Source organism: Globicephala melas, chromosome 16 (genome assembly GCF_963455315.2).
Source record: "Globicephala melas chromosome 16, mGloMel1.2, whole genome shotgun sequence".
Taxonomy (NCBI): Eukaryota; Metazoa; Chordata; class Mammalia; order Artiodactyla; family Delphinidae; genus Globicephala; species Globicephala melas.
In genome coordinates, this window is record NC_083329.1 from 14719700 (window position 1) to 14734510 (window position 14811).

At 35.0% G+C, this 14811-nt stretch overlaps 1 protein-coding gene across 2 annotated transcripts in view; it reads right to left on the bottom strand.

Moving 5' to 3' along the window:
* The window catches only part of ATRNL1 (attractin like 1), a 683154-nt gene that overhangs the window by 368798 nt on the left and 299545 nt on the right, over positions 1-14811 (bottom strand). For both annotated transcript variants that reach the window (XM_060286203.1, XM_060286202.1), the window contains exon 26: positions 5718-5796. In XM_060286203.1, the coding sequence (XP_060142186.1) occupies positions 5718-5796 (79 nt within the window). The remainder of the gene's footprint in view (positions 1-5717; positions 5797-14811) is intronic.

Genomic DNA, 14811 nt, shown 5'->3' on the forward strand with positions numbered 1-14811 from the left:
CTTTTTTTTTTTTTTTTTTGCGGTACGCGGGCCTCTCACTGTTGTGGTCTCTCCCGCTGCGGAGCACAGGCTCCAGACGCGCAGGCTCAGCGGCCATGGCTCATGGGCGCAGCCGCTCCGCCGCATGTGGGATCTTCCCGGAACGGGGCACGAACCCGTGTCCCCTGCATCGGCAGGCGGACTCTCAACAACTGTGCCACCAGGGAAGCCCGCTAATCATTCTTTATTTTACGTATCAACAAACAATAACTGCTAACGTTTTTTTTAAGTCTGGTAAGTAACAGGCAGTGGGGTATTTAGAACATATTAACTCATTTAGTACTATAAACCTTATAAAGTAGGCCCTACCATATTTTATAGATTCTAAGACATACTTTGTTTTCACATTTTAATATCTCTGAAGTCTGACGTGTCTTATAATCAATGAAATTGTACAATCACTACTGGCCAGATGGCAGTTATGATATAGTTGTCATTGCCTGCACAGACACAAACTTGATTACTCTAGTCAATGGTACTACGTGAAATAAACAAAACGTTTTTTTCCTAAGTCAAAGTGATTTATGAAAAACTGGACTATGAGCAAGTTTTGGTAATACCTTACCCAACTTATTTTGCTTTTACTTTCCTTTCAATGTATATATATGTTGATATACAATAAAATCTATACCTAAGTAATTCTGTAAGAGTCCTTTGAATAGTATAAAACAAATATTCTTAGTGGCAAGAGAGCCATAGTTAATTGACAGTTTTTTCTTTCTAAGTGGTACATCAAATGATTGATTTGTGTTATAATATTACAGAAAATGTTAAGGAAAAATAAGTTGATACTAAGGCCATTAACTGCCAAGATAGACATTTATTTGAGCTCATTATTTAATAATGATTTTTAAAACTTCTTGCTTTTTTGACCAAGGAACATGTTTTATGGAAAGCTTTATCTAGATATTGCAATTTTGACCATTAAAAATAAAATACAGATTCTTAAATTACTAAGAAATTGTACAAGAAGTTTCATACAGTACCTAAATTAATTAATTTTAATTTTTCCACCCGAAGTAACATTTTCTCATTACTCTCTTCACTCTGTGCCCACTCTCCTCTCTCTAAATAAGTTGGGTGTATTTCTAAAGAGGTACAGTAACTTACTTTGTAAACAATGCTGCATTACATTAATAATATTTAGATGAGAACCCATTTACCACAAATTTAGACTCTCAGAGATGATTTTTATCATAAATTGTTGACTCATGACATTTCCTTAGTAAAGTATAACTTAATAATATTAATTCTTTTCTGTTTTTTTGTGCCCATGAAACAGAGGAAAGAGTTAATCTGTTTGCCTTAAGAAAAGTAGTTTGTCACTCAGAGCTATTATTTATGGGGTTTAGTTTATCATTTTTAATTCAAACGTCAGGTTGATTATGTTAAATTCAAAGTTAGGTTTTATGCTGCGTGACTGTGAAATGTGCAGGAAAACAGAGCATCATGAACACAAGATCAGTTACTCATTGGACACTGACTTATCCCAGACAATATTGTTCTTATTGATTTTTAAGCATTAGAGATGCATACTATACTATGAAGTATAAGCAAATAATGTGGTAACAAACTATATTAATATATTTTTTATTCTTTAAAGAACTGTAAAGAGAATAAAAGAAATAAAAGTTCCTGGTACAGGAAATATAATCATTCAAATACACAAACCCACTAGTAATATGAAGTTGATTAATATAACCTTACCTTTGCTTATGGGATCTATTATTCTACAGATTTTCCAACTAGATTTTAATGGAGGCATACTACAGTTAAACCATCCAAAATATATGGGAATAAATGTTGTTAACTGAAAAAATTAACTTCTTATAACTATTAAGATATGCATGATATTTTCACTTATGTTAGTCAAATATAAGATTAAATACCTTTATTACAAGGAGTAATTATAAAATTTTAATGGGTTTGTGCCTTTAATACCTATTAAAAACACATATTTTAGTTTAAACATGAAAATTATTAAGTATGACGATGCTATTTAAAAAGTCTCCTTTTGGGCTTCCCTGGTGGCGCAGTGGTTGAGAGTCCACCTGCCGATGCAGGGGACACAGGTTCATGCCCCGGTCTGGGAAGATCCCACATGCCGCAGAGCGGCTGGGCCCGTGAGCCATGGCCGCTGAGCCTGCGCGTCTGGAGCCTGTGCTCCACAGCGGGAGAGGCCACAACAGTGAGAGGCCCGCGTACCGCAAAAAAAAAAAAAAAAAAAAGTCTCCTTTTAATATATACCTGGCTCTAACAAATGTTTTTGTAATGTAATGACTATTTATCTAAACTTCAAGGTGCCTTTGAAACTCAAGGTTTTCAAGACCTCTGTAACAAGCATAAGCTATAAAAATAAACTCATCCTTCTCATATTTTATAATATTTCCACTGATCAATGTCCACTTATTGTTTCCATTAATTAGCACAGCATCCCCTCCACACACATGCACACGAAACTTTCTTATTTTTAATAGGGTTATCACAGAAATGGGTTTCGAGCTCCCATATGAAGAGGTAACATTAAAATTAAGGTCCTTTATAGTTTCATTTTTGTGTTTTTAAGAGCCCCTGAATTCAAGGGGTATTATTCAAAGGCATAACATTATTAATGGGCTTCTGATATTAACATTATAACACAAAAAATGTACGTGTGTGTTTATGAGACCCAAACCTTCGAACAGTTAAAAACAAAAAAGCAATATGTCTGGTTTAATTAACACAATATATTTTTAAAATGTCTAAAGATTATTTTCATTTTAAAACAGTCCTTATATTTAGAAAAGCAAGTAATACAATTCCTATAACAAAATTACAGAAATACCAAGAAGGAAGAATCCTTTAAATAACCTTCATTTACTGTTAAAGATAAACTGTCATTCTACTACTCATAGGGGTCCTCTGAGGTTTACAATAATTGATGTCTTAATGCTTTGGAGAAAGTAACATCTCCATATAAAGAAAAAATATTGAGGTATTTTCCTTTGAGGAATATTAGTGTTAATCTAATAGTTAAAACTGAATAAAGAGAGATAAAAACACATTTTTACCCCATTTACATAAAGTCTATAAATGGGATTATCATATTAGCTACAACTGTGTAGTTAAAAGTCATTGGGTCTCTAAAACCAAAATGACAATCTTTTAATAATATAAAAATTATTAGCTAAATAGATGTCTGGTAGCCATCAAAATAATATCAACTTTACTTTGGGCATCAACATATGAATGGTTTCTAAGACATTTAGAAATTTGTATTTAAAAGACTTAATAAAATTAAAAATGATAAAATTCCCCATAATATTTTTTAACATGATATTGTAACATGACATGACCTCTCAACAGGACAGCTTTTGTATTTTGGTAAAGGAAGCAAATTAAATGCAAATATTATTATATTCTTTAACAAAGATTCATTACCTGGAAGACTTGGAAAGAAGGACATTAAATTGAGGATTATCAAGAGGACATAGTAACATTTAGAACCACAGATTAGAACTGGCCCAGAGGTCCCTAATCTAGTTCTTCCTTCCTTCCTATTTTTCCTCCATTCTCACATGTGCAACACATACTTAGATTTTGACTTCTAATCAAAAAATAAATTCATATTTGTATTTTAAAAATTAAAGTAGTATCAGTTGGCCAGAGCTTCTGATAATATGCAATAAACTACATACTACACTGAGGTGATATATTAACCAAAAGCAATCTGTCATTTTGAAAAGTGTGAAAGTTTCATAGTTAAATGAACAATTCCCATTATTTTTCTCAAATATTTAATAGTTTCTAAACTTTAGTCATTACATATAAACATTCCTAGAGCTCTAGGAACCTCAAACTGAGAATAAGTTATATAGTACGATGCCTCTCTTTAGAGGAAACTGAACTCAATTAGACTGCTTACCCACCTAGTTAATGGCAGAGTTGTACACAGATGTTTTCACAATTCTATCTTTATACAGTTACATTTTATAAACTTTAGAAATCAGATATTTAAATATTGCTAGTCATAATGAAGTGAGAACCCAGGCTCCCTGATTGAGCCTAACTTCTTTTCTAATGATAAGAGCCATAAATATTCACTTGCTCTACTCCATTATGGAATGTTTTCATACTGCCTGACTACCACTTGTTTTTTCCTTCCTGAATCCATACTTTTACCTTAATAGATTGTCTAGCATGTGTAGAAGATTGTTTATCTCCACACAGAATTCCACTTTTTGCAAAATATTTATATATTAATATTTTAAAAATTCCTTTTATATTGGATTACATTTTATCATAGGACCATACCAAGTAAATTGTCAGTGATGTTGCACTGCCCATGTATAGAAAATCAGAGAGGTAGAGAGAATTAGGGTAAGTAATTTATTTGCAGGGGAGTGGTGTCAAGTTTGCAAATACATTATAGGTAGGCACTGGATGTTTGAAAATAGGAGAGTAATTAAGAAGAACTCATGTCATTTACTAATTCTATAATTTGGAATATTCTGGATTGTTTTTAAATATAATCTTCTTATATGTGGAAAACAAGAAGGTAAGTAATTATATCTCTGCTATACATTGTTTCACAAAATTAAACGTATAAAAATATACTGGGAAATGCAACAGCAAATAGAATGCTAATAATACTAATATTAATAGTAATAGACGGACTTCTCTGGTGGCGCAGTGGTTAAGAATCCATCTGCCAATGCAGGGGACACGGCTTCGAGCCCTGGTCCTGGAAGATCCCACATGTCGCACAGCAACTAAGCCTGTGCACCACAACTACTGAGCCTGCACTCTAGAGCCCACGAGCCACAACTACTGAAGCCCGCGCATCACAACTACTGAAGCCCGCACACTGCAATGAAGAGTAGCCCCCGCTCGCCGCAACTAGAGAGAGCCCGTGCGCAGCAATGAAGACCCAATGCAGCCAAAAATAAATAAATAAATTTATAAAAATAAGAAGTCATAGAATATAATAATATTAATAAAAACAGAAACGCTTTTTCATTATATGAGGTGTAAAACCATAAACCTACTGCACATTTAGGATCCTCATGTTATTATATTTCTTCGCTCCTTTCAATTAACTAATACATCCAAAGGTAGGAAACTATATTTGTTTAATATATTTACATCATCAGCTGTTGTTCTGTAAGAGTATTACTGTTTTTATCAATTTTAAGATCATAAGGGACACACATGATTAACTCTGATATAGAAATGTATCAAATTGAGGTGTAATTCAAACATACTTGGATTATCAGATACCCGTGAAAAAGATCTGATTACCAAAACAAAGAATTCTACAAGATACAAACCAAAAATTAATATTTATTGCTCAGAATATTGTTTTAAATTTTAAGTTATAAAAATAATCTTTTTATAGTATAACTACCTAAATTAAAGAGATTGCAGGTTAATCAACAAAATTAATATTGGTATCCACTATAAATTCTAACACTATTTTAAAAAAACTGCAACTAACCAATGCTTCTACAGATACTGATTTAAAATGACAGTGGCAAATTTTGCTCTAAAGCTTAAAAAATACTAGATTGACTTGCTCAATCTTAATAAATGAAACTGATGTGAAAATCTCTATTTGAAAGGAGGATGTCAATTAAGGAATACAGATCCATATGTTTGCTTGAATCTTTAAACTAAAGATTAAGTAATATTACTGTTACCTCTCTCCGTCGAGAAGCCCAACATGTTTGTTTGATCTTCCACACCACAGCGGCCACCAGTAATAAGGATAAAAAACAACTAGAAAATAAAACACAAATAATTTTTGCTTAAAACACTTGCAATGTGTCATGAAATGATAAAAGAATATGTAGAGGACTTAAAAATATATAGAAATAATCACTTTGCCTTGGTAAATATTCAAGCAAAACAGATAAATTAGAAGTTTGTAAAACATTCTCAAGTAAAAGCAAAGTACACAGGCAGAAAAATTATTTATATTCTTTAATATATATTATAGTCTATCTTTCAGATTTTCTCTGTCAGAAGGAATGTAACTTTATAATTCTGTTGGTTTTATACAGCAATAAATTTTTTTAGAATTGCTATTGAGTCATAAAATTTGGCAATTTTATAAATTTAAATATCACACATTTATTCATTTTACCTTTATTAGCAACTATCTTATATCTGAGAATACGCCTGTAGTTCTCAACTGAAGGTGATTTAGCCCTCCCACCCATCCCACCACTGGGACATCTGACTATGTCTAGATACATGTTTGATTATCACACTGGGAGAGAAGTGCAACTTGCGTCTACTGAGTGCAGCCAGGGATGCTGCTAAACATCCTGCAATGCACAGGACTGCCCCCAACGACAAAGAATTATTCTGTCCAAAATGTCAGTTCTACAGAAGTTGAGAATCCCTTGTATATGCTAATGTTTAAATTAAGAAATAATTCAATTACAATGTATATACATGTGGTCAATATGTATTAGGTACCATATGCGATAGACTATGTAACAGAGGATACTTTTTTAGCAGTAATTTGAGACTGATAAATCTCAAAATAACAGATTTATGTGAATCTGGTTAACCAATCCCAACCAGGCATTACTGTTTCTTTTCCCTTCCTTTGCTCTGTGGTCAAAGATTATGCTATGAAAAGACCCAGAAATGAGCAGAACAGTGCCACTATAAATTCACTGGTCACTGACCACTACCAAAAACCTGGTCTTCACCCTTAACTGATCATCCTTGTACTCATCAATTGATTCACTCATAAGCAGTGTAAATGTTGACACTTTCTACTCTTGTCAAATCCTTAATATATTTTTTCTCCTTGCCTCACTTAAAGAAATCTTAGAATATCTTTCAATGATGCCGACAATGACATGGATAATTCTAGCACCCATCCACTGAGTGCTAAACACATTCCAGATACTGCGCTAGATACATCACACTGATGACTGGGTTTAGTTTTATACGAACATTTCCAGATAGGATATATTATTCTTATTTTAGAAAAGAAGAATCCAATGCTCAGAAAAGTTCAAAGTAAACTGCTTAGAGTCACACAGGGAGTTTAAGTGGTAGAGCCAAAATTCAAAACGAGCCTCAAAGCCTCAGACTCTTTCCTTCCCATCTGTTGGGAACTCTGAACTCTGAGCTTGCACACTATGTCATAACAGTTGTTTTCCATATTCCCCAGTATCAACCACTGAGGTACCTTACTGCTTTTTACATAATTATCTTTCCCTCTAGTATTTATAAACTCATTCTATTTCATCTAAATTTAAATTTTCAGAAGTGCTCAAGTCCCACATCACCTAAAAAATAAAAAACAATAGCCCTATTTTATTAACCCTGTAGCTTCCTCTAGTTTGTTGAGCAAGTGGTCCATGTAGCCACTTCCATGTCAATTTCCTCATAACCTAGTCTTATTTAACGTCTTATAATGTGGTATCCAATTTGTATACTAATAAAAATGTTAACATTAATAATTAATGTGTATATACTATGCAACATTTTAGTGGGTACTTCCTCATCATGACTTTCTAAAAATTAAATAAACTAGCCTTTTCTCTATCAACTGTCTTTTACTTCTCAATTGACAATACCAACCATCCATCCTTTAAAACCCTTCTGAACACTTTATTTTCTTGGCTTCCTTCATCCTTCTTGACACACTATGGAGTCAGTGAAAGTAGACTGCATTCCTGATTCCTTGTTTTAAATTATGGACATTCCTGAAAATTCATTCACAAGACCATGCTATTATCTATTCTTGCTCTCAGAAAAAGAGCTCAGTTATTCTCATGGCTTCAACTATGACCTCATTTGGAATCATTTCCAAATATAAGTCATTTAACCTGACAAAATGAGAGCATCTTATCATTAGAAGAGATCGATGACATTATTTAGTTCAAACTCCCTCCCAGGAAAGAAATTCCCAGCACAACTCTGATAGTGATCCGGTTCCTAATTAAATACACATTGTAGCTTCTGCTGGCTCATAAGTTGGTGAATTTTATTTTTAGCTAACTCAAACTATGAAAATTTTCTGTTAAGCTGTCTTTCTAACTTTTATTAATCAGTGCTGCTTCTGTCTCTGGGTTACACTGAATCAGCCATTTCCTTCTTCTATATTCTAATACTTCTTTATATATTTGAAGACTCTTCTTACATGATTCCTTCTAGTCCACTGGTTCTCAGGAGAGCTTTGCCCTCCAGGGACATTTGGCAGTGGCTGGAGACATTTTTGGTTGTCACCACTTGGTGGACATAAAGTGGGATGCTGGTAAATATGGTACAATATAGAGGTTAGTCTTCCTCCCCACAACGAAGATTTTCCCAGCCAACCTACCAATAGTGCCGAAACCCTGTTCTAGTCTGAATTACTGCCACAGCAGTTACACTTCCCTTGTTATATCCAAGTTAACAATGCAACTGTTGAAATATAGTAGTGAGAATCGATACTTTATATATAGTCCAAGGATCCATTTATCTGAATTTAAGTCTTACCATAATACCTTAAGAATTTTAACAAGAGAGATAAATATCACCTCAAATCTACCATGTCCAAACTGTACTCCTGAATAACATTCATAATAAAAGTAACTAACATCTATTGAGTAATATGTACCAAGCACTGTGTTATATGTTTTACATGCATTAATTCTACCATTACCACAATCACACATGATATACTGTGTATTCTGTTATGTACTCATTTAAAAGATGAGAAAGTTGAGGTCATGGAGAGTTTACATAAATTGCCTAAGTTACAAAAGTCTTAAATTGCAAGTTCTCCCCTTTCTGCTGACTTCTTGTTTCACCATTACTTTCCAGGTAAAACGTAAAAACACATTCAATTTTATCATCCCTTATATTCAGTCAGATACCGTATCTTGTAAACTGTTTCTCTCACAGTGTCTGCAGTAGTAGACAATAGTACACATACCAAAATTCATTTACATTTAATAATTAAACGTAACCTAAATACCAAAAAGTATTTTTATTTGACAATTTGTAATTCACAATATCCTCCCCCCAAAATAGTTACATGATCAAGATTCAGTTTAGGACAGTGAAGACTTGCTGAATTTCTCCACAGGGAACTTAAATTCTTTCTGATCTAAATTTCATGACACAAGTGAAGAGTGTCACTTTTATAATGATAGAGGAAGCCAGTATAAAATTTTTCAGTTTTCACGATTTTACCTCCTTGAGAAGAGGAGATATACACTTTAGGAGTTTGTTATGTTTTCTATGTAAATTCATATTAGGCTGGTAATAAAAAGTAATAAAAAGAAAATATTCTTCTAATAATATACTATTATAGGAATAGATATGGAATTATACCAGCAGAGACACTGAGAGTTTAAACTAAAGGGTAAAGAGAAAACAAGATGGAATGAAAGAAGGTTTTCAGGCTTCTTGGATTCTATGGGATGGGAACATAGAGCTATTCAGTTGGAAGCAGGCTTTATCCTTTAAGAAAAGGGAAGAACGACCCAGAAGGGAATCAGAGACCTTTCGGGCTCCCACTCCCACCACAGGCCCAGGAGGCAAGGATGGATCCTCCTCAGTTTCAAAGGGTGGAGCCTCTTGGGTTTTACAGGACCAGGATACCCCCGCCAAGAGCCTTGGTGCCAAGGCTGCAGCACAGTGCTGCAGCATCAGGGCCACCTTGCCAAGCTAACGTGGCAGGGCCGTACCACAGAGCTATGGGGTGACGTCCCTCAGGGGACCTGGAGGTAGAGCACTGAACCAAGGAGGGTTATTCTCAAATCTTTAAGTTTGATGGGATTAGCCTTCCTTGGGACCCATCGCCCCTTTCTTCCTCTACTTTTCTTCCTTTTGAAATGGGAATATCTATTCTATGCCTATACCACCGTAGTATTTTGGAATCACATAATTTGCCTGGTTTCACAGGCTCACAACTAGAGAGGAATTTTGCTTCGGGTTAACTTGTACCCCAAATCTCACCCATATCTGATTTAGACAATATTCAGATGAAACTTCAGACTTTAGTGTCGATTCTGGAATGAATTAAGCCTTTTGGGATTGCTGGGATGAAATAAATGTACTTTGCATGCAATAAGGACATGATTTAGGGGGCTAGAGGCAGAATGCTACAAATGTTCCTCCAAAAGTTGTATGTTGAAGCCCTAACCCCCAATGTGATTATACTTAGAGATAGGAAATTTGGATGTAACTAAAGTTAAATGAGGTCATAATGGTAGAGCCCTGAGCCAGTAGAATTAGTGTCCTCATAAGAAGAAACACCAGAGAGCTTGTGCTCTCTCCCTAAGCACTTGTACCGAGAAAAGGCCACGTGAACACACACCAAGAAGGCGGTCATCTACAGGCCAAGAAGAAAGCTCTCACCAGAAGCAAACCATGCTGGCACTCAGATCTTAGACTTCCCAGCCTCCAAAACTGTGAGACTATAAACTTCCTGTTGTTAAAGTCACTCAGTCTGTGTTAGTTGTTTACGGTAGCCTGAGCAGACTAAGACACTCCCCAAAGTCAAAAGGAAGAATAACTTCCAGGTTTGTACTGGCCAGGGCCCTGGCTACATTTCTTTCTGTTTTCTGACATACACTCTGTTGTGCATCAGCTTTATTCTCAGCCTTGTTTCTCCCTTAGATACAAAAACGAATGCCACAGTTCCAGACTTCTATCACATACCATTATACATGCCCACTCTTCGCCAATCACTTGGCGAATTGAAGGGTATGCACTTACTGGCTTTAGCCCATCCATGAAGCTGGTGAGGGATCAATTCCTCCCAAATTGAATCCTCACTGAATAGCCACATGGAAGCAGTTAAATGAAGGCTGGGAAAGACTCCATAAAATCTACTTCTGCTATCATTTATGTAAAATTCATAGAAAAACACCTAAATGAACCTCCCCAAAACTGGTAACAGATTTACAAATCTAAAGAGCACATTTGATAACTTTTCAATCCTTTCTTGAAATATTTTACAGAAAATAGAGTGCTCTAAAGCCTCCTTGGCAAAGTATTAAAAAGGCAAGGAACATATAGTAAGGAAGACCTTCCTGGTTAATTACTCCTGTTACAAATCATGTACCTGGATAAAACCTTAATCTCACAAACTTGCACCAAAAATTATAAAGGTCAATGTATACAGTGCTCTTTTCTACACTCAACTTTTATTTAAAGCATACCTTTTGAAACCATGTAGTCAGGATAAAAGTTTCAATTACAAAATTCCCTTAATATTTTTAAAGTAGTAAATGCTCTTCTTAAAAAGCTTTCCTAAAGCACTAATGCATAACACACATAGAGAAATCATAAGTATACAGCTCAATGAATTATCACAAAGAAAATATACCCATGTAACCACCACCCCAGTAAAGAAATAGTACTTTGCCCATCCCTATTCATCAGAGGTCACTAGCATAATGATTTTTAACACCATAGTGTGTTTCTGCCTATTTCTGAACTTTACACAAATGGAATACTAAAATATTCATTCTTTTGTTTCTAGCTTCTTTTGTTCAAAACTATGTTAGTGAATGCCATCCATATTGTTCTTTTAGGATTAGTTTGTTCTTTTCATTGCCCCATATTCTATTATTTTTAGGTATTTGGGTTATTCCAAGGTTTTGGCTATTTAAAACACACTGCTATAAATATGCTTAACATGACCTTTGATGGAATGGAATTGTTGGATCACAGAGTATGGGTAAGCTCAACTTTAGAATACAGTCAAATTGTTTTCAAAGTTGTTGCACCAACTTCTAGACCACCAGAAGTGTCTAGAGTTCCACATCCACTCCAACATTTGATATCATCTATCTTGTTCTTTTTAGTCACTATAATGGGTGAATAGTAAATAGTATTATATTGTAGTTTTATAATTTGCATTCCCTGATAAAAATTAAATGGAGCACATTTTTATATTTTGTTAGCCACTTATCCTTTTTTGTGAAGTGCTTATTCAAGTCTCTTGCCATTTTGGGGGGCGGGGAGTTGAGTTTTAAGACTGCATTTTATTGATTTATATGAGTTATATATTGTGACAATAGGGCCTTTATCCTTTATATAGGTTGTGAATATTTTATACTACTGCATGGCTTGACTTTTCACAATGTTAATAACATCTTCTGACGACAAAAATTGTTAGTTTTACTGTAGTCTAATTTTACTGAAGTGCTTTGTGTGTCTGTTTAAGAAATTTTCCCAGTTCTAAAGATGTGAAGAAGAATTCTCATATTACCTTCTAGATGATACTTCATTGTTTTTCCTTTTCTCCTGGTATTTATTTTTATGATTAGTATGAGGTAGGAGTCAAATGTTACTTTTCTCCATATGGATGGTTAACAGATCCAACACCTGATAAAGTTTTTCTTAAAGCTATAAATAAATATTGACAGACAGTCCTTGACTTGCTAACCACGCTGAAGAATGGCGCACTTCCATCACAGCCCTTTCTGCTGTATCAAATTTACAGAGGGACTGAGGTCTTATTTGTATCTTATAGAAAATGTTGATATTCTCTATAGAGATATTTTACTTTAGACATCTGTAGGCTGTGCTTACAATGTACCCAAAGCTTTTTCAGTGCTATTTGAGTCTGCCATGTGGGTTCAGTCTGGGGCCTGGGCAGAGTTCTAACCGTTAGCCACTTCTCAAATTCTTTGGTATACTAATTACGATAAAAGCCTCACATGGAAAATCCCAGAAGTTCAACTTTATGTGATGGCTTTTCTCTCTCTGTTATTTCCCAGACTTTTTCTGGTTCTCTGGGCTTCACTTTTCCATCCTCTGGCCAGAAACTACCCGCTTCTGTGACTGTGCCACATTCTGCATTGGGAGGACAGAGAAGAGGGAAAAGCAATGGACTTGTATTGACCCTCTTGTACCTACAGTTCCGTGTTATGTAGAAGATTCCCAACCCTTGGAAATTTGGCTCTAGCAGCTTCCTGGCCATTTTTGCTGCAGCCAATGTTCCTGCTTCAAGACTGTTTGGAATTGGGGGTAAGTATTTAAAAAAGAGAGGAAAAATTGGGGGGTGGATCTCCCCTACTCTCTGAGCTTCAAGGGCTTCCTTTTCCACAGCACAAGTCAGAACTAGAGTATTTTTCCAGGATGTTTTCTGCATTGAGGCTCAAGGCAGGGGATACTGGAGGAATAAATGGTTAACTTCCAAATATTTCAGCATGCTCTGAATTCTGCTGTTCTTCCCTGATCTGCCTAATGATACTTACTTTTCACAATTACCAGATAGATGCCCATGCATATCATCCAGGTTTTATAGTTGAGACCCATGGGACATAAAGAGAGATGTATGTTTATGTAGTGTTTCCTGGAACTGGAAGCCTGATGGTGAATGGATTTTTGACAGAGCTGCAAAGGCATTTCAAAAGAGAAAGACCAGTCTTTTCCAAAGGCTGTAAAGATTGGATATCCATATGCAAAATAATCAACCTTGACCTATACCTCAATCATAAACAGTAACTAAAATGGATCATAGACTCATAAACAAAAGATATCTGAAATGGATCACAGACTTAAATGTACAATGTAAAAGTACAAAACTCTTAGAAGGAAATCTATGTGACATTGAGTAGGCAAAGAGTTCTTATATGACACCAAAAGCATAACTCATAAAAGAAAAAAAAATACATTGGATTTTATCAAAATTAAAACATTTTTTTTTTCTCCACAAAAGACACTGTTAAAAGAATAAAAATACAAGTCAAAGTCTGGGAGAAAATTATATCAAATCACACTTCTGGCAGAAGATTTACATCCAGACATATAAAGAATACTCAAACCCAAGAATAAGAAAACAAACAATAAAAAATAGGCAAAAAATCTGCAAAGACACTTAACCAAAGAAGATAAAAGTGGCTAATAAGTATATGAAAAGATATTCAATGTCATTAGCCATTAGGGAAATGCAGATTAAAATCATAAGATACCACCACACACACCTATTTGAATGGCTATAATAAAAAATACTGACAAGACCAAGCACTGAGGATGTGGAACAACTGAAACCTTCATACTTTGCTGGTGGCAAGGCAAAATGATACAGTCACTCTGAAAAATAGTGGCAGTTATTATAAAGATAAACATACATTTGCTATATGATTCAGCAATCCCACTTCCAGACATTTATCCTAAAGAAGTGAAAACTTATGTCTGCACAAAACCTATACAAGTATGTACTTGTCCACGGCAGCATTATTCATAGCTGCTGAAAAGTATAACAATTCTTATCAAAGGGTGGATGGATAAACAAACTTGAGTATATTCATACAATGGAATACCACTGAACAACAAAAATGAAATGGACTATTGATGGAAAAAACCAACTTGAATAAATCTCAAATACAGTATGCTAAGGGAAAGAAACCAGTCTCAGGAGGTTACATACTGTATGATTCCATGTATATGACATTCTGGGAAAGGCAAAACTATAGAGACAGGGTACCAATCTGTGGTTGCCAGGGTTTATGGACGAGGAAAAAGCCTGACTGTAAAGGAAGCCCTATGAAGGATTCTTTGAGATTCTGGAACTGGTCTATATCCTGACAGAGCTGATGATTACAAGAAACTATAGAGAGGAGCTTAAAGATGGCGGAAGAGTAAAACACGGAGATCACCTTCCTCCCGACAGATACATCAGAAATACATCTACATGTGGAACAACTCCTACAGAACACCTACTGAACGCTGGCAGAAGACCTCAGACCTCCCAAAACGCAAAAAACGCCCCACGTACCTGCGTAGAGTAAAAGAAAAAAGAGAGACAAAAATAGGGACGGG